General features: G+C 40.0%; 1 protein-coding gene across 3 annotated transcripts in view; it reads left to right on the top strand.

Moving 5' to 3' along the window:
* The window catches only part of INPP5A (inositol polyphosphate-5-phosphatase A), a 333629-nt gene that overhangs the window by 176353 nt on the left and 133792 nt on the right, over positions 1 to 23484 (top strand). For all 3 annotated transcript variants that reach the window (XM_058187284.1, XM_058187282.1, XM_058187283.1), the window contains 2 exons: positions 11254 to 11317; positions 15217 to 15320. In XM_058187284.1, the coding sequence (XP_058043267.1) occupies positions 11254 to 11317; positions 15217 to 15320 (168 nt within the window). The remainder of the gene's footprint in view (positions 1 to 11253; positions 11318 to 15216; positions 15321 to 23484) is intronic.

Here is a 23484-nt window from a genome sequence, read left to right as displayed (position 1 = left end):
TTTGTAAATCAGTCATCCCTTATTCCAACGCAGTTTACCAAATATCTAGAAATACAGAACAACATCCAATGACTCTGACATGCTAAATACCCATCTTTGCCACATGCTACCCTTCGGATTGACAGCTGATCAGGATGATACTAAACTAAATGGGCAATAATGCTTTCCAACAGATTGAATTTGCTCTCACTGAGTCTATTATGAAAGAAGAGATCTATGAAATATTAAATTGATCCAAGGCTGAGCTTCAGTTTAATTAGTGTTTAAAGACAAGGAAGCAAAGGAGGTGTGGTTTAGCTTCAGACACAGTTTTTAATGGAAGAATATGAAATATTATGGTATTTCATACCTCGTAAATGTCTGCTCTGTAGCAAATGACAGAAACAGACTTTCACTTCCTCAGCCCAGATACTTTCTGAAAAAGTATGAAATTAAATTATGTATTAGGAATAGATAAAAAAATATTTTTAAATTAACCAGAAACCATCCATTTTGTTATGACATCAATTTTTACTATATTTTGGACAAAAACCAAAGGATCAGTTTTTTTAAAAAAAAATTAAAAACTTTTTGAGATATCTATCTTAATTGTTTTAAATTTTTAATGAAATATAATTAGAAAGTGAAGCAACATTTCAATTTCTTTAGTGGGGAAAAGTCATAGAACTGCTTAAGCTTTTTAAAAACTTGTTTACTAGTTTTTTTTTTAATCATCAGCAGGATCATTTACAGAATAGACCTTTAGCTATTAACATCTTGGCTATTTCAAATAATATCAATCCAGGAACCAATTAAAAATCAATTTTAATTTTTAAAAAAATATGTTGTGTGAACAAATAAACAGCAAGATTTTAATTCTATAGAAACTCATTTATTTAAAAGTAAACCTCATTAACTTATTCAGACTTGCTTCTGCATAAAATGTGTAAAATTATGCTATATATGGTATACATGTTAAACCATAACTGCCTGACAGTATGCCAGTCACTTATATTTTGTACTTTTAAAAATAATCAGACTTTTAATTCTATTTTGCAAAGAGGTGTCGGGTGAGATAACTCTTCTTTATAAATTCTATCATTTCACTCAGTGAGAAATCCTGCTGTGTGTATATTGTGGGAACAGAAAGTGCATGGCCAATTTATGATTTGATTTGTTTTTCGGTTGAAATCATTAACACCATATTTTGATATTAGATGTGCTCAGAAGAATAAATAAGAATGGATTACAGTGTTGATAATAACTTTTTGGATTACTTGCTCAGACATAACACATACACAATTGTATAAAAATGCAGTTGACAAGGACGGCACAAATCATCAGACATAAATAATTCTGTTCCCAATTTTAAGGTACATATTTCTAAAAAAAAACATTTTGTGGAATAGGAGACCAGTGAGAAACCAGCTAACAGATTGCTTTATTGCAGCTGCCAGGCTCAGGAGCTTAAGAAATGCTTTGTGTGGAGAGTGGAATTTATATTGATCTCTTAGAATTTGCAGTCTTTGGAAGGCATAGATACTTTTAAAACAGCATCTTCAGAAAATTTGTAATGAATTCTGTATTTCCAAAAGACAACAGTAAAGTTAAATGGACTTTGGTCCCTATCCTGGCACTCATTGTTACCTTAATATCTGTATCACAGATTTAGCTTTTACTTGCACAGAACTTGTATGTTGACAATAATTTAGTTCAGCGCCAGGCTTTAGGATCACATTGATGATTTTACTATTATAAGTCACCCAGTATTATCCTGAGATGGGTGGCCAATAAATTTTACAAATAATAAATACATAAAATACGTTATTAAAGAGTTAATAATACAAATGGTTATTAGAATAGAATAGAATAGAATTTTATTGGCCAAGTGTGATTGGACACACAAGGAATTTGTCTTGGTGCATATGCTCTCAGTGTACATAAAAGAAAAGATACGTTCATCAAGGTACAACATTTACAACACAATTGATGATAATATATCAATATAAATCATAAGGATTGCCAGCAACAAGTTATAGTCATACAGTCATAAGTGGAAAGAGATTGGTGATGGGAACTATGAAACGATTAATAGTAGTGCAGATTCAGTAAATAGTCTGACAGTGTTGAGGGAATTATTTGTTTAGCAGAGTGATGGCCTTCGGAAAAACTGTTCTTGTGTCTAGTTGTTCTGGTGTGCAGTGCTCTATAGCGTCGTTTGAGGGTAGGAGTTGAAACAGTTTATGTCCAGGATGCGAGGGATCTGCAAATATTTTCACGGCCCTCTTCTTGATTCGTGCAGTATACAGGTCCTCAATGGAAGGCAAGTTGGTAGCAATTATTTTTTCTGCAGTTCTAATTATCCTCTGAAGTCTGTGTTTTTCTTGTTGGGTTGCAGAACCGAACCAGACAGTTATAGAGGTGCAAATGACAGACTCAATAATTCCTCTGTAGAATTGGATCAGCAGCTCCTTGGGCAGTTTGAGCTTACTGAGTTGGCAGAAAGAACATTCTTTGTTGCCCTTTTTTAATGATGTTTTTGATGTTAGCTGTCCATTTGAGATCTTGCGATATGATAGAACCCAGAAAATTTGAAGGTTTCTACTGTTGATACTGTGTTGACAAGTATTGTGAGAGGTGGAAGTATGGAAGGGTTTTCCTAAAGTCTACCACCATTTCTACGGTTTTGAGTGTGTTCAGTTCCAGATTGTTTTGGTTGCACCACAAGGCTAGTCGTTCGACCTCTCGTCTATATGCGGATTCGTCATTGTCTCGAATGAGACCAATCACTGTTGTGTCATCTGCGAACTTCAGTAGCTTAACAAATGGATCATTGGAGATGGAGTCATTGGTATACAGAGAGAAGAGAAGTGGGGAGAGCACACAGCCTTGGGGGGGCCCTGTGCTAATTGTACAGGTATTTGATGTGATCTTGCTTAGCTTCACCTGCTGCTTCCTGTTTGTTAGGAAGCTTGTGATCCACTTACAAGTCTGTTCCGGTACCTGTAGCTGGTTTAGCTTAGTTAGAAGAATGTCTGGAATGATGGTATTGAATGCTGAACTAAAGTCTACAAAGAGGACCCTTGCATAGGTCTTTGGAGACTCAAGATGTTGTAGGATGTAGTGCAGAGCCATATTAACAGCATCATCTGTTGATCTATTTGCTCGGTATGCAAATTGCAAGGGGTCTAAAAGCGGATTCGTGATGGTTTTCAGGTAGGAAAGCACTAGCCTTTCAAAGGTTTTCATGACTACAGATGTTAGAGCAACTGGTCTGTAGTCATTCAGTTCCTTGATGGTGGGCTTCTTTGGCACTGGGATGATGGTAGAGCGTTTGAAGCAAGAAGGAACGTATAAATATAAATGGTTATATATATAAATGGTTATTATATTCTTTTTTTAAAACTTCCCAGATGTCTGCATATTAGACAGACAAGGCCTGGGGTGAAAACAAAACGCAATAGCATTTTAATACTATGTACTTTGGCTGATAAGGCTAATGCAAAGAATGATAAATTGATGGACAACTAATTTGTCTGCAGAAGAAAGTGATATATATATATTTAATGAGTTGATTTGTATACCTAGCTTTTCCATTTAGAAAAGACATTCACTACTATCCAGGGAACCAAAGACACTTTAATTAATAACATAAGATTATTAAAAACCATAATTGCTTCTTTGCCTTTATTTTGAATCTTTTCTCTGAACTTGATCTCTAGTACCTGGACTTACTTCAGTATCATATTGATCACTTGATAGGAGATGGTCTGATTTAGTCTATATTTCAAAAATAACTACTGTTTATGTAAGACCATTTGACCAGAACCAGTTGAATTAAAATATGTCTTCATATAGCTTCAGATATAAGCAAAAACTAAATTTGTTCCGTTTACATCTGCATTAGGCCATTAAGAATACAAAAGACCCAGTCTATGTTTTTTTTTAAATAGGTTATGTCCAATAACAACTATTCATTATATTTCAGTACAAAAGAGTCCAATGAACTATTTAAAAAAATTAAACAACAAAAGAGCGCTTACAACAAAAGAATGCTTTTATATAAAAATGTCATGCTGTCTAGAATGATAGCAACTCCTTATTTGCTGCTACTCTTTGAACTGAAATATGGCAGCTAATTCACTATATTTTTCTAATAGAAAAATAAGTGCTCTCGACAGTCAGGTTTATAAATATTTAAAAAAAGAAATCTTTTTAATTGTTTTTGGCCAAACAGGCAGGTAATCAATAATATCAGACGTGACAAACATACTGGTGACATACACTATAGTCAAAAGGACTAGCAAGAGATAAGGACTTCCTGTCAGCAGAGAGTTATTCTAATTAATATTCAGTTGCTGTCATTTGCAGTGATAAATGTATTGCTTGAGTTATATTGATGCAGTGGATTTATCATTGAAAAAGTTAGGTTGAACTTTGACTTTAAATATTCATTAGAGCTAATTATGGATTTTATGACTTCATGAATTGCATTTTCCAAGTTATCATTGGCCATTTATTTTACATGTATTTAAAACATTTTCATAATTACAGCATTAGCTCTAATACATTCAGTGAGTAGTACGGTGAATGTTTATTCTGTGTGATAATTATTTAAATGGTTTATTTTAAATACTTCCTTGTAATAGTTAAGTTTGCACAAGTAAAATGCCATACTTCACAGTATTTAACAATTACTGTAACAATTAGATAAGAAATTATAGTTTATATATGTATTTTTAAGAGTAATTTCTTATTTAGTCAGTATCAAAATTATTAATTGGGATTTGTATATATTTTTTCATTTCTCATTATTTCATTGAATAAAACTATTGACTGAAAGTGGATTTTGAGTTGAGAACAATAAATTGAATGATAGTAGTATATCTGATAAGGGTGCTTTGCATTTACAAAGCATTTTATTGCTTCTCAGTAGTTTGTCGATTGATATACAATGTGTACATCACAACATAGGCATTTTATTTGACATATGTATTTGGCATAGAAATATCCCACTTGTTCATGAGATGTATATATTAATTTTATTGTGAGTATGTAGACAAGAGAGCCAGTTTGACATAGTAATGAAAACACCAAGCTAAAAACCAGGAGACTATGGTTATAGTTCAGCCTTAGACATGAAGCCACCTAGGTGATTTTGGGCCAGTCATTTTGTTTCAGCCCTAGAAAGGTAACGACAAATCACTTCTGAAAATAATCCAGGAACACTGGAAGACACTGACTTAAAGGCAGCCCTCATAAATAAATAAAATAAATTTAAAAACTGTACATAAACCTATTTCTTTCACTGATGGGCATTTGCAATAGCATTCACACTATGCCACAAAGAAATTGTGATAGTATGTATTTCATAAATGAAGAGATTTAGAGATAATAAGACCAAATCAGTGATTTAAGTTTAAAAAACTAAATCTGATAACTTTCAACCATTCTGGAATATTTAGATTTATCTCTAGTTCCAATGTCACTAAAACAATGATGAAGCTAACATATCAAACTGACCCAAGAAAGAAGAGGAAACAAAATAACTTGGAATATGAGAAAAAATACCTTTTTAATTGCATAAAGAGACCACAACATTCAGCTCAGTGATGATTTGCTGGACTGGATCAGAGGCTTAGGTTACATTTTTACAGAAATATTTGCTGCCAGGAAGCATTTTCAAATATTGTTCTTTTCATGCAGTAATAGATATATTGGCTAGCTATTCAAATTGATTACATTCCATAGCTCCTCCATAGTTGTATGTTTCTTGATATCACGTGAGTTTTATTATCTCTTCAAATGTTAGCAAATATCTATAGTATTGAATATTGAGCTTAGTGTAGCATGTTGATTAAGCTATAATACACTTTGCAATCTCGGCCTGTCAATTTTGTGCTTATGATGTTGCATCAGGAAAAAAAATAACAAATACAATCCGTGTTGAGACCAATCCATATTTCCTTTATGTATAAAAGTCTTTTAAAGAGCAATACTGGTAGGATTTGGAGTCTCTGTCTATCATGGACCATTCAAACTTATCCATTGATTCAGAAGGGAGTGACAATGATACATATTGTCCCTTTATATGTTTAATTTATACTTCAGATAAAAGAATTTGATATTAGAAAATATAATAACTACAGTCAAAAGTGGAAGTCATAGCACTATCAAAGTAGTAGGGTTACCAAAGTTAGTAGTGTTCAATATGAGTAGTATTGTAGTATAATAGAGTTCAATATGAACTCTACTAACTTTTACTCAGTATGTAAAAATGAGAAATGAAAAAACAGGATTAATAGTAAAGACAAAGCTAATTTCAAACAATAAGGTTTAATAAACTTTGATGTCATGTTTGATGACAAAAAAATTAAGTGGTAGATGGGTCTTTTCTTGAGCAAAAGCAGGGTAAAGAGAGTGTGTGCTGGATAAATAAAAATAAGCTTAATCCCAGGGAAGACTTAATATGAAATTTAGACAAGATTGTGAAGAAAAGGGGCATTTCTCTGCCAACAAAGATAAAAATTAGCGATGTGCAAAAACATTCCATGAACAAATCTGAATGGAACACCTACCTTTGAATGGTCCATGACCAAAGCAAAACATTCATTTGGTCAAGATACAGGCAAAAAAGACAGAATGAGAAGATGTGGTTTGAAGGGGAGATACCATTTTCACATGCTTTATATGCTTGTTAGCAGATTTAGCTGCAGGCTGTAAATTAGAGAAAGTATTGTTTGCGTGTGACTTGTATCTGTGAGCAGATCTTCTACAGCCCAGTACTTTGAATTGTTGTAATCTGCAGTATCCACTCCAAGCATGGTAAGGCAGGATCTGTTTGCACTGTAAGGAGTTAGGAATATTAAAATTAAAAATGAGAGGCCAGAAAAACAAAAATAGATGGGAGCCTCTGGGGATGTTTTTAAAGTTTGTGACCTTGCTTGATTAGAGGAATTGGTATCCTTTTTTTTTTTTAACCTTAAGGAAACTTGCTGATCTTCATTGCTCAGCCCTGTTTAGCTAAGGGTTATTTCAGTGATTGGCAGTCTCCCAAATTCAGGATCAAACATTTTGTTCTCTGAATTGGCAGTTTTCTGTGCTGGGTCTAAGTCATTCTTAGATGGCTGACAGCTGCTGACTCTGAAACCCCAGGTTTGAGAGTCTGCCTAGTTCTCCTCTTTAGCCTCAAAATTAGAGAGTCCATATTTGAAGGAACTGTTGAGTCAATCACAGTAACATAGGCCACTATGTCAGCTGTAGTTGCAGCTGAGCGATTGGAGGGAAGGAAATGATTTGAAAAAAATCAGATAGCCACTGAGCCAGTGTGATATGCCATTCTGGGATATCAATGGGGCTGCAGAGAAAGAATGAATGATGTGCTCTAGTGGAATCTCCTGAGAAGAAAGCTGTGCCTGACTAGTTGTGAAAAAAAAATCCAAATTTATTTGGATTTTGGGATGTTGCTTCATCTAAAACTTGGAACAACCAAAACATTCTAGTATTGTTTCTGATGAAGGCTAATCAACTCAAAATGGTTTAGGAAAACATCTAGTATTTTTTCTTAAATGCTCTGTGTCCTTCTATATATATCACATTTGTCCTTGAATCAGTCCTCATGTAATGCATGTACAGTATAGTTGCCTGCTTTGTTTTAATGGGAATAACTATCCATTCACAGGGAACTTTAGTGTCACAGTGTCCATTTTGACTGAAAGGATCTTGATTTTTATTTCTACTATGATGTAATTAATTACTATGATTTTGTGTTTTGCACTGTGAGGAGTTCTAAACGGTACAAATTAAAAGGAAGAAAATAGATGCCTCTATAGAACAATTTTGGAGATGGTTGCTACAAATATGTCTGTCCAAATCAGACAGAGTCTGAAAGCTGGGAAACAAGAGGAAGAGGAGTAGCTTAACAGCTTGCAGACTCAGTCCTCGGATATCAGACAAGAATTAACCCATTCCTGACTGCTGGCCCTCCACTCAACAGAATGGGCGTTCAGGTAAGACAACGCCCTTTCTGGTCAAAAATAAGTTGACAGTTTCCTGGCATAATGGATAATATCAGCAAGCAGAATCTTGTATACTTTAAATATGTGATGTAAAGAGATGATTATGTTTGACTAGACCAGCGATGGTTAACCTTTTTGGTGCCAAGTGGCTAAAGCATGCATGCGCGCATGTGAGTGCCCGAACCCCCAAAATGCAATGTGACTGCCCCCCCATGCTTGCGCCTGCGCCCGTTCCCTGTTTTGGGCCTGGAAAGACTCCTGCACTAACCTGGAAGCCAAAGCAGGGCACGGGGCACCACATGAGGTCCCCCACGGCTTATTTTGGGCTTGGAAAGCCTCTTGTACCCCCTCATTCATGTGCCCCACCCCCTGCGCATGTGCGGTAGAGACCCGAAGACCAGCTGGCTGGCGGGAGGCATGCGTGCATGCGCGGTAGAGCTGGGCTGGGACAACGGCTAGCATGCCTACAGTGAGGGCTCTGCGTGCCACCTGTGGCATGTGTGCCATAAGTTCGCCATCATGGGACTAAACCAAGGAAAATACAAGAAGCAGAAGGCAGTGGTGGATGTATTGGATCAAAGAAGCTAATAGAACATCCTTGGCAGGCCACTTAATAGTTACAAAATCAAAATTGTATGCATTTATCTTAAAGGTCACCTAAACTTGACTCAGTACCACCTAAGTGATTATATTACAGTGTAGCTTGTGTAACACAAGCATGACAATTGGGGATATTAACACCACTCCTAGTAATTCTTCAATAAAATTCAGAAAGTTTTCTTATTAAAAGATTATCTAATTTAAAAAGAAGAGACTGGTAATCTGGTATCTTTAATGCTCAATACTTACACTTTACAATTTATTAGCCACTTTACAATCTTTTTGTGTTCACCTGGTTTATTTTTATATAAGCAGGCCTTTTAATCTACATTAATTGTTCAGTCTATCTAACAGTTCTTTTTCCTGGTTAAAAAATAAGAACGGTTCACAAATAGGAGCAAATAGTTTATCTACCTCAGTTTATTTTTGTTTTTAAAAACTCGGTATTTTGTTAAGTAGAATCAGATTAGGCTTTCCCATGCATTGGGAAAAGCAACTTGCTTCAGGGGACATCAAATGGGAAGAAAATATGGGTGTTATATATATCGGTGCTGGGATGAGGGAGCTGCTTTTTGGATTGCACTTTAGGCAATAAAGTGATTTTAATCTATACTTCATAGAAGATCTGCAAGTCTCCAGCTAGACACTTGGTTCTACCCTTATGGATTTGGCAATGAATTCCCGAATGCAGAAGCAGTTTGAAAAACAGAACTTATGTATTATTGATCCTGCTCTGTGTATTTTTTTAAATGGCTGCTTTCAGTGTCAAGAAAAATACTTGGGTGATTTTGCACACACAAAAAGGTGACTTTTGTGCTTTTCAGTAGATTAAAAATGTCTTCAATTGACAAAGTAGTGGAATGCTAGAAGCTGAATATTGGACCTATTTATGATTTATAAATTACTCGGGGGTGAGGGATGAGGTAAAATCTGTGTCTGTAAATATATTAGGCACACATTTCAACTTTTTTCACAGGGTATAGGTGATAACAGAGAAAGAGATTATACTTTTAATGAAAGGAATGGTTTATTTTCTGACTCTTCAACTAAAAAAAACCCAACTCAATAATGAGAAGACGGAGCACCCTTCTGGCAAAGCCAAGTTTTGGCTGAATGATTGTTGCATTATGTATGAGAAATTGTGTATTTCAGGATGGAACATTTGCTGATTTGTCAAAAACACAAACATGAGCGCCTACTCATCTTCTTGACATATCAGTTCATCCAACAGAAAACACTGTCACACATTTTTAATTGATGAGCACACATTCTTATGAATCAGGCAGCTTGCTTTGGTTACTATTATTGTTTTATTGTGTTATATTGTTATTAAGCATTTATTCACCCAGGAGAAAAGTACAAAAATATAGTCATTCCTAAAAACAGAACTCCAAGAACAGCTATTTTCTGGAAGGAAAGATAAGGGATTTTTTTTTAAAAAAAAGAAATAAGGTAAAAAGGCTGAAATCTAATATAATTTTTATTTGTAATTAATAAAAAATAAGAGCTAACTTCTCTCTAATATTCCAAAGATACATTAGCATGTATCATTTTAAGAATCATAATAATTCTGTAAATAGCAATATTCTGGAAGGACATATTCTTGCAGACATAAATGTATTTAACGCTACCTCAGATTGACACATTTACATTTTAAAAATCATGTATTCATGCTTTTATATTCTGCAACTATATAGTTTGCTAAGGCTCATCATTTAAGGTACCACAAACCTTAAACAGATACATGTTTATATTAAGAAATAGATTTTGAAATAGAATATATACTAGACACTAATTGCTATAAAATTTTGATCTATTCTTTATATATGCCATGCGCATACATAATTTCATTAGGGACTTTGATTACAATAGTAAAACCTAACAAAACTAAAAGAAAGAAAAAAGAATGAAAAGGAAGAATAAAAACTGCAGGGAAAAAGAAAATAAAAAGGAGAATATAATAGAAGAAATTTATATAGAAAAATCTCTTCAAATTTCCATTACTACATGTACAGGTAGACCTTGATTTATGAACAGCCAGTTGAAGTTAAGGCAGACCTATTCCAAATTTATCTGGACCTTTAATCTATTTATAACTTTCTTAGATCAAAGTCATATTTAGCTTTTTGTTTATTTTAAATTCTTTAATTTGAACTTAATTATTTATACAGTAATTAATTTTTCTTTTCTTCAGAGTTGGAGATAAACTTACCCTATAAAGGCTTTTCAGATTTGTTAAAATGGTTACTAAGCAATTTCTGAAAGTGATTAGAAAGTGAGATTTTTTAACTCTGCATCCTTTAAAAGTCTCTCCTACGGTTGCTAATCCATCAACTTTTTGTGCTGAAGCTCAAAGAAAATTAATGTCCTTGATCCTTGCAAGGAGCAATCATCCAGAGCACATAAGGGTTATCTCCTGTCCTCTCCTTATATGGAGAGGTTCCAAACAACTGGTATACTCACAAGATGCTTGGTCTTTGCCATAGTCATCAGCTCTGCTTTCTCACAACAACCCGTCTTCACTTTACCATACCTTCCCTGAAAGCCCTTTCAATTCATCATACTTTAAGAATGTGTTGATTTATTCTAGTCTTTTATTGGTGTATGGATTTTATTTATTTGTGTGCATTGCTGATTTTGTTTTTGTTTTCCACAGGCACTGGGCAGCTTTTACTTTCTACATGAATCCTTGAAAAATATTTACCAATTTGACTTTAAAGGTAAGGAACACCAACAGTGCTTCAGTCCTATACATATTCAATAGAGAAGTGATTTCCATTGACTTGAGTAATGCTCTTGACTAAAAATATTTGAAGAGTTATATTATTCATTTTTCACATTAGAAAAAACATTCTTCTTAGAGTTTTAAGAGCTTTTATACATTGTAAACAGCAAATGTGAATTTGTGTGATGAAATGTGCCCCTGCAAGAACTAAGGGAGAGAGTTTTGGCAACATTGAGCTGGATTAAGACTCTGTGCAGAACTGAGCTGGAAGGAGGAGGGAGGGAAGAGGTTCAGGGTAGCCATATCCTGGAATCTCACAGGATTTATCTTGTAAACTAGAAAGTTATAGCTTTACTTTACCAAGATTCTGTCCACTAAAGGTAAGTAAATCAAGGATTGGACTCAATTGGGTTTTACTGTGTCATCTCTGGGCTTTGGCACAACAGTCTGCCACTGGTGTACACTTGACAGCTTTAGCGAATCTTAGTCTTCTGTTCAGGATATTTGGAGTGTTCAGATCATTTCATAGGCCAATATGATACAACATTGGATTTGTATCATAGTGTTCACCAAGTGTTGGATTTATGTTCGTCATCAGCCATGAAAGTTTATTAGATGATTTATGTTCTTTTAGGGGCTGTATTGCCCTTAGACAGATTTCTTTTTATTACTGCTGCTCAATGTTCACTGACTTACTTTAGTCACCAGAAAAAGGATTATAAGTGGCAGTGACAATATTATTAAAGGACAATTAATTAATTGATCCCTAGTGGTTCACTGCTTAGAATGCAGTATTACAGGCTAACTCTGGCCGCAATCTGAAATTCAGTCCTGACGGACTAAAGGTTGACTCAGCCTTCCATCCTTCTGAGGTTGATAAAATCAAGACCCAGATTGTTGGGAGCAATATGCTAACTCTAATCTGCTGTAAAGCACTGTGAAGTGATATATAAATCTAAGTCAGGGGTCTCCAACCTTAAACACTCAAAAACCATTTGGACCCGTTTCCTACAGAAAAGAAAACATCGGGAGCCACAAAAACTGGTTGGGCATGGCCAACTAAATGTCACTCCTACCCGTGACCACCACCACCCAGCCATGCCTACCTAGGTTTTGTGACTCCCAGTGTTTTCTGTGGGAAATCTCTCCCTCCCTCTTGTTTCTCTTTTTCCTCTTCCTCTCTCTTTTCTTTTTTTCTTCCTTTCTGTCCCCCTTCTCTCTCTCTCATTTGTTTCCCTCTCTTTTCCCTCTCTCTCTCATTCTCTCCCTCCAGCTCTCTCTTATTTTTCTCTACCTCTCCCCCTTCCCTCTCTCTCAATTCTTTCTCTCTTTTTCCTCTCTTTCATTCTCTCCATCATTTTCTCATTTCTCTTCTATTTTTCTCTATTTTTCTCCCCTTTTCTCTTCCTTGTCTCTTTGTCTCTCGTGTGCACACAAACAGGATACCCTCCTGGGCTAGGATCGCAGTGGCGATGACTCCTCCCACTGCTGCCACTGCGCGCTCAGGTGAGTAGCCGGACACGCTGCGCAGGAGAGCCAGAGCTGTTCTCTCCCTGCATTTAGTGGTGGTGGTTGCTCCTCCATGTACCCCTCCTTCCTGAGCTAACAAGAAGGGGACCGCGGCTGGTGCTGAGCTGTCTGCAAAGGACACGAAATTGCAAAAAGCCGCCGGTTGTGGGCAGTGCGGAGAAAATGCTAGGGGCGCTTCAGTCACATGGCTCTGCAAAGAGGCTCCCATCTTCTCGGGGCAGAGACAAGGTCGCACGACCGGGTCGTTCCAGTGTCTCAGGGGAGAGAGCAAGTCGCATGACTGGGTCGGCAGGGAGCCACAGGAGAGGGGTCAAAGAGCCACATGTAGCTCTGGAGCTGCAGGTTGCTGACACTTGGTCTAAGTGCTATTATTTTTGCTATTGCTATTGTAAACCACCAAGAGAATGCTGTAAAAGACTTTGTGGCAGTGTATATAAGTCTAGGTGCTACTGCTATTGCTATTGCTATCTAACATATAATGAAGAATTCTGGCAGAAACATTTGCACTTGGTCAAATTATTTTTTCATTCTAATTTATTATGTAGTCTTTCTGAAAACATCCAAGTAGTATTCATGGTTTCTCCTTCTTCAATGGCGGTGCAGTAATTCAGGAGTTAAGACACTGGGCTTGTAAAGAGGTAAATAGGTACCTCTTTGGTGGGAAGGTGACAGGGTTCCATGATGTCATGTTGGCCACATGACTGTATAAATGTCTTCAGATAACACTGGCTAAATGTCCTTGAAACAGAGATGAACACCATCCCCTATCGTCTGCAATGATTAGTGAAGTAAAATCTGCAGGGACTCTTTTACTTTCTTGCTTTCTTCAATAATTGTATTCCAATGAAGTTGATAGAAAATTAACCAAAGAAGATCATGCTTTGAGGGAAGAACTATTACTTACTTGACATGCAAAAATTTATGTATCTTTGGCATCTGCATCAAATAGATCAGGCGGTAGGTAATGGAGGCTTTTTCCTGATATCATTTAGACATTAAAGCTTACAAGCTGTAAGTGTTATAGTGTTGCCAATGTATTTCAAGGCTGAATGACATCTCTCTGGTACTTGCCCCAGTCCAATTCTGACCATGATAACATGCCAGCTCTTGAAATCAAAGAGGTAAATGTTAACAAAACTTGCGTTTCATTTTTCCTTTACATGTACGCTGTATAATCATATCTTTGGTATATTAGTAAAACAGCTTAAATGATGCTTTTTCCAATATTTGGAACAACTTTGATTGTTTTAAAAACTATTTGGGATTTGATAAATGACTACTCTAATTTCAGTATAAAAATATCCTAAATTTCTTTTAGCTTGTTGTGACAAGTCACATTCATTCTATACCTTTGTACCACATTACATCATTGAATTGTAAGTGAAATAATTGTCTCAATTGTTCAGTTTCATTATTCTTGTTCTTATGCAAAATGATACCCCTCTTCTTGTTTTGTGGGGGTGGGGTTATTAAAGAATAGTGGTTCTATAAGTGTTGCACTTCAAAGAATAACTGCTTTATAGCCTTCTCTTTACCTTTTTTTAATGATAATCAAATAACACATCAAAATATATTTTGTCTGTGAAATAAAATATATTGCAGGTGTGATATGGGTGCCTCTTAATGAGAGATTAATTTGTCTATTCATTTTTTTTCAAATGTAACAATTTAATGGTTGCTAAACAATAATACAGATTATTTTTAATAAATATTGTGGACTCATCTAATAAACGCACTTAAGCTTTAGCTTCATTCTGGGTTTATTTATTTTTTAATTTCTTCTATCACCAACTTCAACCATCATTTGACAAGAATATGTTTTGGGTTAAATCAGGGGTGAAATCTAAATTTTTTTGCTGCCTGTTCTGTGGGTGTGGCTTGGTGAGTGGGTATGTCCTGTGACTGAGTGGGCGTGGCCAACTCAATGTCCCTCACAGCCATGCCCACTCAGTCACAACCCCCCCCACCAAGCCACGCCCACAGAACCCAGTAGGAAAAATTTTTAAATTTCTATTCTGCCTTTTCCCTTTTTGCGAGATGGTTGCAGCTGCAGCCTCTCCGCCCACTTGCCACCCACTCACCACCTGTTCTCCCTTCACCTTGGGTTGGGGGCCAGGACCCAGGGATGCGCCATTCCCCGAGGCCCCGGAGCCGCCACCTGCCTCAACGGGGTCGGGGAATGCACCATTCCCCATCTCCGGCCTTTCTACTTTTTAAACACATGTTTCAACTGAATTTTTATGGAGGCATCTTAATTTGTTTCATTGGATGTTTATTACTTACCAGTTTCTTAAATTAGTATATTTGTTTTCTTATACTGTGCATATTAAAACTGATATTGTAAATTCTCTTATTCCTTTTCAGCTAAGAAATACAAAAAAGTTACGGGGAAAGAGATCTATTCAGATACATTAGAAAGTACACCTATGCTGGAAAAAGAAAAGTTCCCACAGGATTATTTCCCTGAGGTAAATAAAGACAAACAGTAATGTTTGAAAATGAAGCATGTGATTGTAATTTTGATTGCTTTATTCATTTAATTGGAATCATTTTTGAATCCTGATCTAAAGAAAAGTATAGTCCTATCAATGGTTTTTCTTTTCTTTTGTTTACTAAAAGCTTGGGGAGAATTTCTTATTTATCTCATATATATTTTATCTATTACATATCTTATATATTTCTATTAGAAATCACCCATCTTCCTCACAGAGCAACTTTGGGTGTTATCACTGGGTCAAAATGCAAAGGAACTGGAGTTGTTTTGAAAACTTGGCCAGGCTCATATTGAGTATGAATTCCAAATGACCTATTTTCTAAACGTCTAGATATCTGAAGGTCAAACCATAATTTTAAACGGAGTTTTAAACTTTAAAACTATTTCAAAATAAGCAACTATGTCATATGCTCAAACCTTTTAGCTAACACATTCTGAACCCAGGAATTTGACTCTTGTCAGTTCAAAACATATTACAGTAACCTAATCTAGCTATAATAATATGTGTCACTGAATTACGATTCAGCCAAGCCAGCCAAATATAGTTAATCAATTGGGAAGGATATTTGGCATGATGGTGACTGATCTGGCTTTTTGATTCAGATGCAATGTTTGTTTGTTTTTCCATTATCAAACACTTTATTTAGATTAATGCAAATACAAATATATACATAAGAAATCAATAAACATATTTGTGGCTAATCAATACAGCTTTCAATAGGACTAAATTTCATTGTGTATAAGACTGCTACACTAAAGAATAATATCAGAATTTATGTAAACTGCACATTTTATATTCTTACCTGAAAGCAAAATGATTTTCAACTTCGCATTACTATACTGTTGACACCTTCGTTTAATGTACCGTTTATGTTCTTTTAGGGGGTGCATTGCCCTTAGTTTAAAACAGATTTCTTTTATTACTGCTGCTTAAGGGTGATCTAAAATTAATTACAATGATTGAGCCATAGTGCAATTCAAAATAATTACAGCCCACTGGATATAAAAGTAACAAAACTTTCTCTGCTGATTTATTGCTTTTCTTGGCTGTGCATGAGCCTCAAATGATGCCTCTGGGAGTAACACTCCAGATAATGTTAGGTCATTTTTAAGAAAGCAGATTTGTGTAGTCTATCAGGATTGAGTAATTTCCCCCCCTTCCATAGTGAGAAATTGGTTGTTATCATAGATCACGGATACTGCTCAAAGCTCTTGTGAAAGATGAATTAATTTCACTAATGCTTTAATGCAAACCTTTCATAGTAAAGGCTGTATGGTGATAACCTTACTGCAGTCTTTCCTTTCTCAATGATGATTTATGTTGTCTTTTAGTAGATGAAACTGCCTGTATTCACAATCTGTCTCCTGACTAAAGAAATCTTATTAACAGGAAAACTGGAGAGTGACTTAATATTGTATAAGGTGAAAGATGCTGAACTCATTTCTTGTGGCAGAAAAGAAGCTATATTCTAAAATCTAGATAATACATTGTTGATGGTAACAGATAATCTTGCAGTATTTTGATATTGAGCCCGCTTAGAGAGGGCTGTAAAGCACTGTAAAGTGGTGTATAAGTCTTAAGTGCTATTGCTGTTTAATGTTTACTTGCAAGATGGCTCTGATTTCCTGAGGAAAATCACTATTTGAAAGTGTCTAGTCATAGTAATACCTGAGGATTGTTTTGATGTGTCTACTAGGGGTATTCTTTAAATGAGGAAGGAATTATCTAATTTCAAGTATTAATTTAAATTGGGACTCTCTTATTAGCTTTCATTCTGCGCCTGACTCAAAAGCGTCTTTTCCTATTAGATTCTGGTTCCCTTTCTGTCTTCCAAAGAGTTTATTGTCTTTGAAAATAAAATAGTAAATGAGTGTCATATCCAGAAAGGAAAAACATAGTGCAGAGATCAACAGTGAGCACCTGGAGTGGTCATATACCGTATTTTTCGCTCCATAAGACACACTCCCCCCCCACAAAAAAAAGTGGGTGGAAATATCTGTGTGTCTTATGGAGTGAATATTGCATCACAGACCATGAAGTATTATATTCTGTGGGTTCCGTAATAATTGAGGCTCCACAGATGTTCACACATAACGTTTATTTTAACTCACAGAGACCAGCAACAACCAGCAGAGCAGGCCTGCTTTGACAGCCCTTTTATATATTCAGCTCCAAAAGCGGGAGCCAATCAGAACAGAACAAGAAACCATCTCCACCACTAGGGGCCGCCACTGCCGGTGCAGGACATAACACTTCTTTCCCCCTAGCTTGCACAATCGTAATCCTGGAGATACGCTGGGCGCCGCTTGATTCGGCTGGACCTTCGTGGCTCCGTTGTAGCCATGGTCACTGGCTGACCCAACTCCTCAGCCTCTTCTGTGGGGGACGTCTCCGGCCCAGGGACCCCTAGCCCTTCCACCGGCAGAGCAGACAAGGCTTCCTCTCGGTTATCAGGTACAGGGGCTGGGCGTCTTATTCCCTTGTAGCTTAGCTCCTCTGCCCGGAATGATTGGGTTGGGCTACCTCCTGGCTCTTCCTGAGTGCCCCACTCTGGCAGCTGCCCATCGCCAACCCGACGCCGGGCCCTGAGCTGGTCACAATGTCTGCGCCACACTCTACCCTCATCTAACTCGACCCTGTATGAGCACGGGCCGGTGATTCCCACGATCTTTCCTGGGAACCATAGGGGGTGGTCGCTGTAATTCCGGGCATACACTGCCTCCCCCAAATCAAATCTCCTGTTTACCCCCATGGAGTCCAATGGCTGACTAGGTGAGTATTGGGGGTGCAATCTATCAAGTGTGGTCCTCAAACGCCTGCCCATGAGTAACTCTGCTGGGCTCTTATTCGTAAGTGGGCACGGTGTGGAATGCTGCCCCAGGAGGTACTCATCCAACCTCTCCTGCCAGCCCCCTGGGCCCGACCTGGCCAATGCCTCTTTCACTGACCGGACTGCTCGTTCTGCCCGGCCATTACTGGCCGGATGAAACGGGGAAATGAGAGCATGGCGTATTCCTAGGCCCGCTAAGAATGACTCAAAGTGGGCGGACGTTAGCTGTGGCCCGTTGTCCGAGACCACAAGGTCGGGTAACCCATGGGTTACAAACAACCGTCGCAAAGTTCTAATGATGGCTTCTGAAGTGGTGGAATGCATTAGTGCGATTTCCACCCACTTCGAGAAAGCATCGACGACCACTAAGAATACTTGCCCCTGGTACGGCCCCGCAAAATCTATATGGATGCGGGACCAAGGACCCCTAGGCTCCTCCCACTCTCTAGGGGGAGACTTAGGCGGCAGCGGTCTTGTCTCCTGACACCGGTGACAGGCCGACACACAGGCCTCTATGTCTTTATCTAGTCCTGGCCACCACAGGTAGCTCCTACCCAGGGCCTTCATCCTAACAATGCCCGGGTGACCCCTGTGAAGTGTCCCTAGAATGGACTGTCGGAGGGGGGGGCGGAACTACAACCCTATGCCCCCAGAGGAGGCAACCCTGTTGGGTAGAGAGCTCGTGCTGCCTTCGCTTATAAGGCTGCAATTCAGGGCTGACAGGACCCTGGGGCCATCCACGGAGAACCCAATCAAGAACTTTTGAGATGACTCTGTCCAAGCCAGACATTCTAGCAATGTCACAAGCAGTAACGGGAAAGGCGGAACCGTCAATCAGAAAAACATGGGACGCTGGAGCCGGGTCTTCCACCTTGGTCATCAATGGGCAACGGCTCAGCACGTCAGCATGGCCCAAATGTTTCCCAGGCCTATAGACCAGGGAATAGGAATAAGCTGCCAGGAACACCGACCATCTGGTCATTCTTGGTGATAGTACTTGCGGAGTCTGTCTATCCCCAGCCAAAATCCCCAACAGCGGCTTGTGATCTGTAACAAGTTCAAACGGGCGACCGTAGAGATACTCATGGAACCGCTTGACCCCCGCAACCAACGCCAATGCTTCTTTATCCAACTGTGAGTAGTTGCGTTCTGCGGCAGCCAAGGTTCGAGAAAAGAATGCAATCGGGGCTTCCGACCCGTTGGGCAGCCGATGACTCAACACAGCGCCAACCCCATACTGAGACGCATCGCAGGAGAGGACAAGCGGCAGGTTTTCGTTGAACTGTGTAAGAACTGCGTTAGACACCAAGAGTTGCTTGACAGCCTGGAAAGCAGCAGCAGCATTCGCATTCCAAACCCACGGGGACCTGCTATCCAACAGGCGGTGGAGAGGCTCTGCAACCGAAGCCTTGTGTGGCAGAAAGATTGCGTAAAGGTTACGGAGCCCCAGGAATGCCTGTACCTCTGACTTGTTGCTGGGTGTCGGTGCATCAAGGATTGCCTTGGTCTTGGCCGTAGTGGGGTGTAAACCCGACCTATCCACTAGGAACCCTAGGAATTCTACCTGGGGCACAGCAACTACACACTTGCTTTTCTTAACTTTGAGCCCCACATCCCTGAACTTAACTAGCACCTGGCGTAGTCTGGACATCAGTTCCGGAGTGCTTGCTGCGAAACCAACACGCCATCGAATACGGCACCACCCCGGTATTCCGTGGAGTAGGCGTTCCATGAGGCATTGGAACAACCCTGGGGCCACACTGACGCCAAATTGGAGGCGGCGACACTTGAACGCCTCGGTGAGTGACAATCGTCTGTGCTGCTGCTGTGGACTCATCCACAGGCAATTGTTGGTATGCCTGTGCTAAGTCAAGCCTCGCGAAGATGGATCCTTGCCCCAAGGAGTGCAGCAGATGCTGCACCACTGGCACTGGATATGCATGGGCTTGTAATGCTCGATTAATGGTTGCCCTATAGTCCGCGCAGATGCGGATTGAACCATCCGCCTTAATGGGAGTCACAATGGGGGTCTCCCATTGGGCATAATCTACTGGTTCTAAAACGCCCTGGGCAATGAGTTTGTCCAATTCTGCATCCACCCTAGGCTTCAGGGCAAATGGCACCGGCGGTTTTAATTCGCGGCACCACCCTAGGGTCTAAGTTAAATGAAACAGGCATTCCGGTATATTTTCCCAACTGGCCATCGAACACAGTGGGAAATTCCCTGACCAGTGTATCCAGCTGACTAGCTCCAATCGAGTTAACACCCTGAATAGTCAAACCCAGGGCTTCGAACCAATTAAGCCCCAGAAGACTAGGCAATGAGCCATCTACAACTACCAGTGATAGGCGGCCTACAAATTTCTTGAATTGTACCCTGAATTTCCCACTACCCACAATGGGAATTGGCGTCCCTGATAGTCTTTTAATAACAGCGCACAAGGCTTCAGACGCTTCTTAGCAATAGTAGGCACCAGACGCTTTATCGTGCTCCAGGAGACTATGGAAGTTGCAGATCCGTATCAACTTCCATCAAGCATGGCCGCCTTCGATCAGGACGGAAATTGGATTTTCTGCTGGATCGGTTCCTCAGATCGCCACCTGATCCTTGTTCCTCGCATCTCATCACGGAAAATGGCATAGCAGTCATCCTGCGGCCTCCTGGATCTCAGGTGAGGTCGTCTTCCAAGAGAAGGCCGGCTGACGGACCCTTTGTGGAACCCTCTCAGGCTGGACCGATCGGCAAACCCGGGCAATATGGCCCGTCGGCCATAGCGGCGGCAAATTGCGTCTTTGAAATTACAGGCGGCTCGCATATGATTTCCCCACACCCAAAACAGCCAGTCAGAGGAGGCTATCTCCGCATGAGTATTTGGTTTCTTAACCTCTTTAAGGCGATGGACAGCGCCTTCCTCCTCCTCCTCCTCATATAGTGGATCAGCTTTGTTGAAATGAATTGTTGCTCCTTTTGCTATCTGTGGGCTCTGCCCTCGAGGCATATCAGCTAATGAGAGGGTGGCCAGCTCTGAGGCACATGCCTCATCTAATGCCATCTGAAATGTGAGGTCCTGCTTAGCGATGAGACGCCGCTTGAGGCGTTCATCCCGGACACCGCTGACGAGCCGGTCCAAAAGGTAATCATCCAGATCAACAAATTCGCAATGGCGCGCCACTTTACGTAAAGCGGCTACATACTGGTTTATCGATTCCCCCTCAGCCTGATCCCTATGGTAAAACAGCTGCCGCCGGCGATTCTGGAGGGTGTCGGGGCGTAATGTCTTTTTAATTTAGCCATGAAGTCATCCCAAGTCCCTGCATGAATTGACTGGGGGGCCATCAATGTCATGGCTGTCTCGAACATTTCTGCCCCACAGAAACCCAGGAAATAAGCACGCTTCCTTTCACTAGATAGGTTTGTATATTCATTGGCAATAAGAAAGCATTCAAACGGGCTACAAATGCCTCCCACGATTCGGTCACTGGGTTAAAAGGCACAAAGTTCTGAGGCGATGCCATGGTTTGCTCTGTAGGCCAGGGATCTGAATAGCTCTGAGGAGAAATTCACACTTTGGCTCGCTCAGCAGCTCAGCAACTCACGTACTTTCCTCAGTCCTCGTCGCCAGTATTATATTCTGTGGGTTCCGTAATAATTGAGGCTCCACAGATGTTCACACATAACGTTTATTTTAACTCACAGAGACCAGCAACAACCAGCAGACCAGGCCTGCTTTGACAGCCCTCATTATATTCAGCTCCAAAAGCGGGAGCCAATCAGAACAGAACAAGAAACCATCTCCACCACTAGGGGCCGCCACTGCCGGTGCAGGACATAACATGAAGTATATTATCTCAGGGGTCCTCAACAGTGGACCGGTGCTGGTCCTTTGGTGAATAGCACCAGGGCCCTTCTACAGTGCTGAACTCTTCTATCTTTGTCATTGTCTGCCTCATCTGTCTCTTTTTTGCAGTACAGGAGTCAATAGGCAGACCTGGCAAATGAGAGGACACCTATCTGTGGTCCTCTCAGGCTGGACCGATCGGCAAACCCGGGCAATATGGCCCCGTCGGCCGCAACGGCGGCAAATTGCGTCTTTGAAATTACAGGCGGCTCGCATATGATTTCCCCCACACCCAAAACAGCCAGTCAGAGGGAGGCTATCTCCCGCATGAGTATTTGGTTTCTTAACCTCTTTAAGGCGATGGACAGCGTCTTCCTCCTCCTCATATAGTGGATCAGCTTTGTTGAAATGAATTGTTGCTCCTTTTGCTATCTGTGGGCTCTGCCCTCGAGGCATATCAGCTAATGAGAGGGTGGCCAGCTCTGAGGCACATGCCTCATCTAATGCCATCTGAAATGTGAGGTCCTGCTTAGCGATGAGACGCCGCTTGAGGCGTTCATCCCGGACACCGCTGACGAGCCGGTCCAAAAGGTAATCATCCAGATCAACAAATTCGCAATGGCGCGCCACTTTACGTAAAGCGGCTACATACTGGTTTATCGATTCCCCCTCAGCCTGATCCCTATGGTAAAACAGCTGCCGCCGGGCGATTCTGGAGGGTGTCGGGGCGTAATGTCTTTTTAATTTAGCCATGAAGTCATCCCAAGTCCCTGCATGAATTGACTGGGGGGCCATCAATGTCATGGCTGTCTCGAACATTTCTGCCCCACAGAAACCCAGGAAATAAGCACGCTTCCTTTCACTAGATAGGTTTGTATATTCATTGGCAATAAGAAAGCATTCAAACGGGCTCCAAATGCCGTCCACGATTCGGTCACTGGGTTAAAAGGCACAAAGTTCTGAGGCGATGCCATGGTTTGCTCTGTAGGCCAGGGATCTGAATAGCTCTGAGGAGAAATTCACACTTTGGCTCGCTCAGCAGCTCAGCAACTCACGTACTTTCCTCAGTCCTCGTCGCCAGTATTATATTCTGTGGGTTCCGTAATAATTGAGGCTCCACAGATGTTCACACATAACGTTTATTTTAACTCACAGAGACCAACAACAACCAGCAGACCAGGCCTGCTTTGACAGCCCTCATTATATTCAGCTCCAAAAGCGGGAGCCAATCAGAACAGAACAAGAAACCATCTCCACCACTAGGGGCCGCCACTGCCGGTGCAGGACATAACATGAAGTGTATTATCTCAGGGGTCCTCAACAGTGGACCGGTGCTGGTCCTTTGGTGAATAGCACCAGGGCCCTTCTACAGTGCTGAACTCTTCTATCTTTGTCATTGTCTGCCTCATCTGTCTCTTTTTTGCAGTACAGGAGTCAATAGGCAGACCTGGCAAATGAGAGGACACCT

The sequence above is a fragment of the Ahaetulla prasina genome, chromosome 6 (genome assembly GCF_028640845.1).
Source record: "Ahaetulla prasina isolate Xishuangbanna chromosome 6, ASM2864084v1, whole genome shotgun sequence".
Classification (NCBI taxonomy): domain Eukaryota; kingdom Metazoa; phylum Chordata; class Lepidosauria; order Squamata; family Colubridae; genus Ahaetulla; species Ahaetulla prasina.
This window is presented reverse-complemented; position numbering and strand designations above follow the sequence as displayed.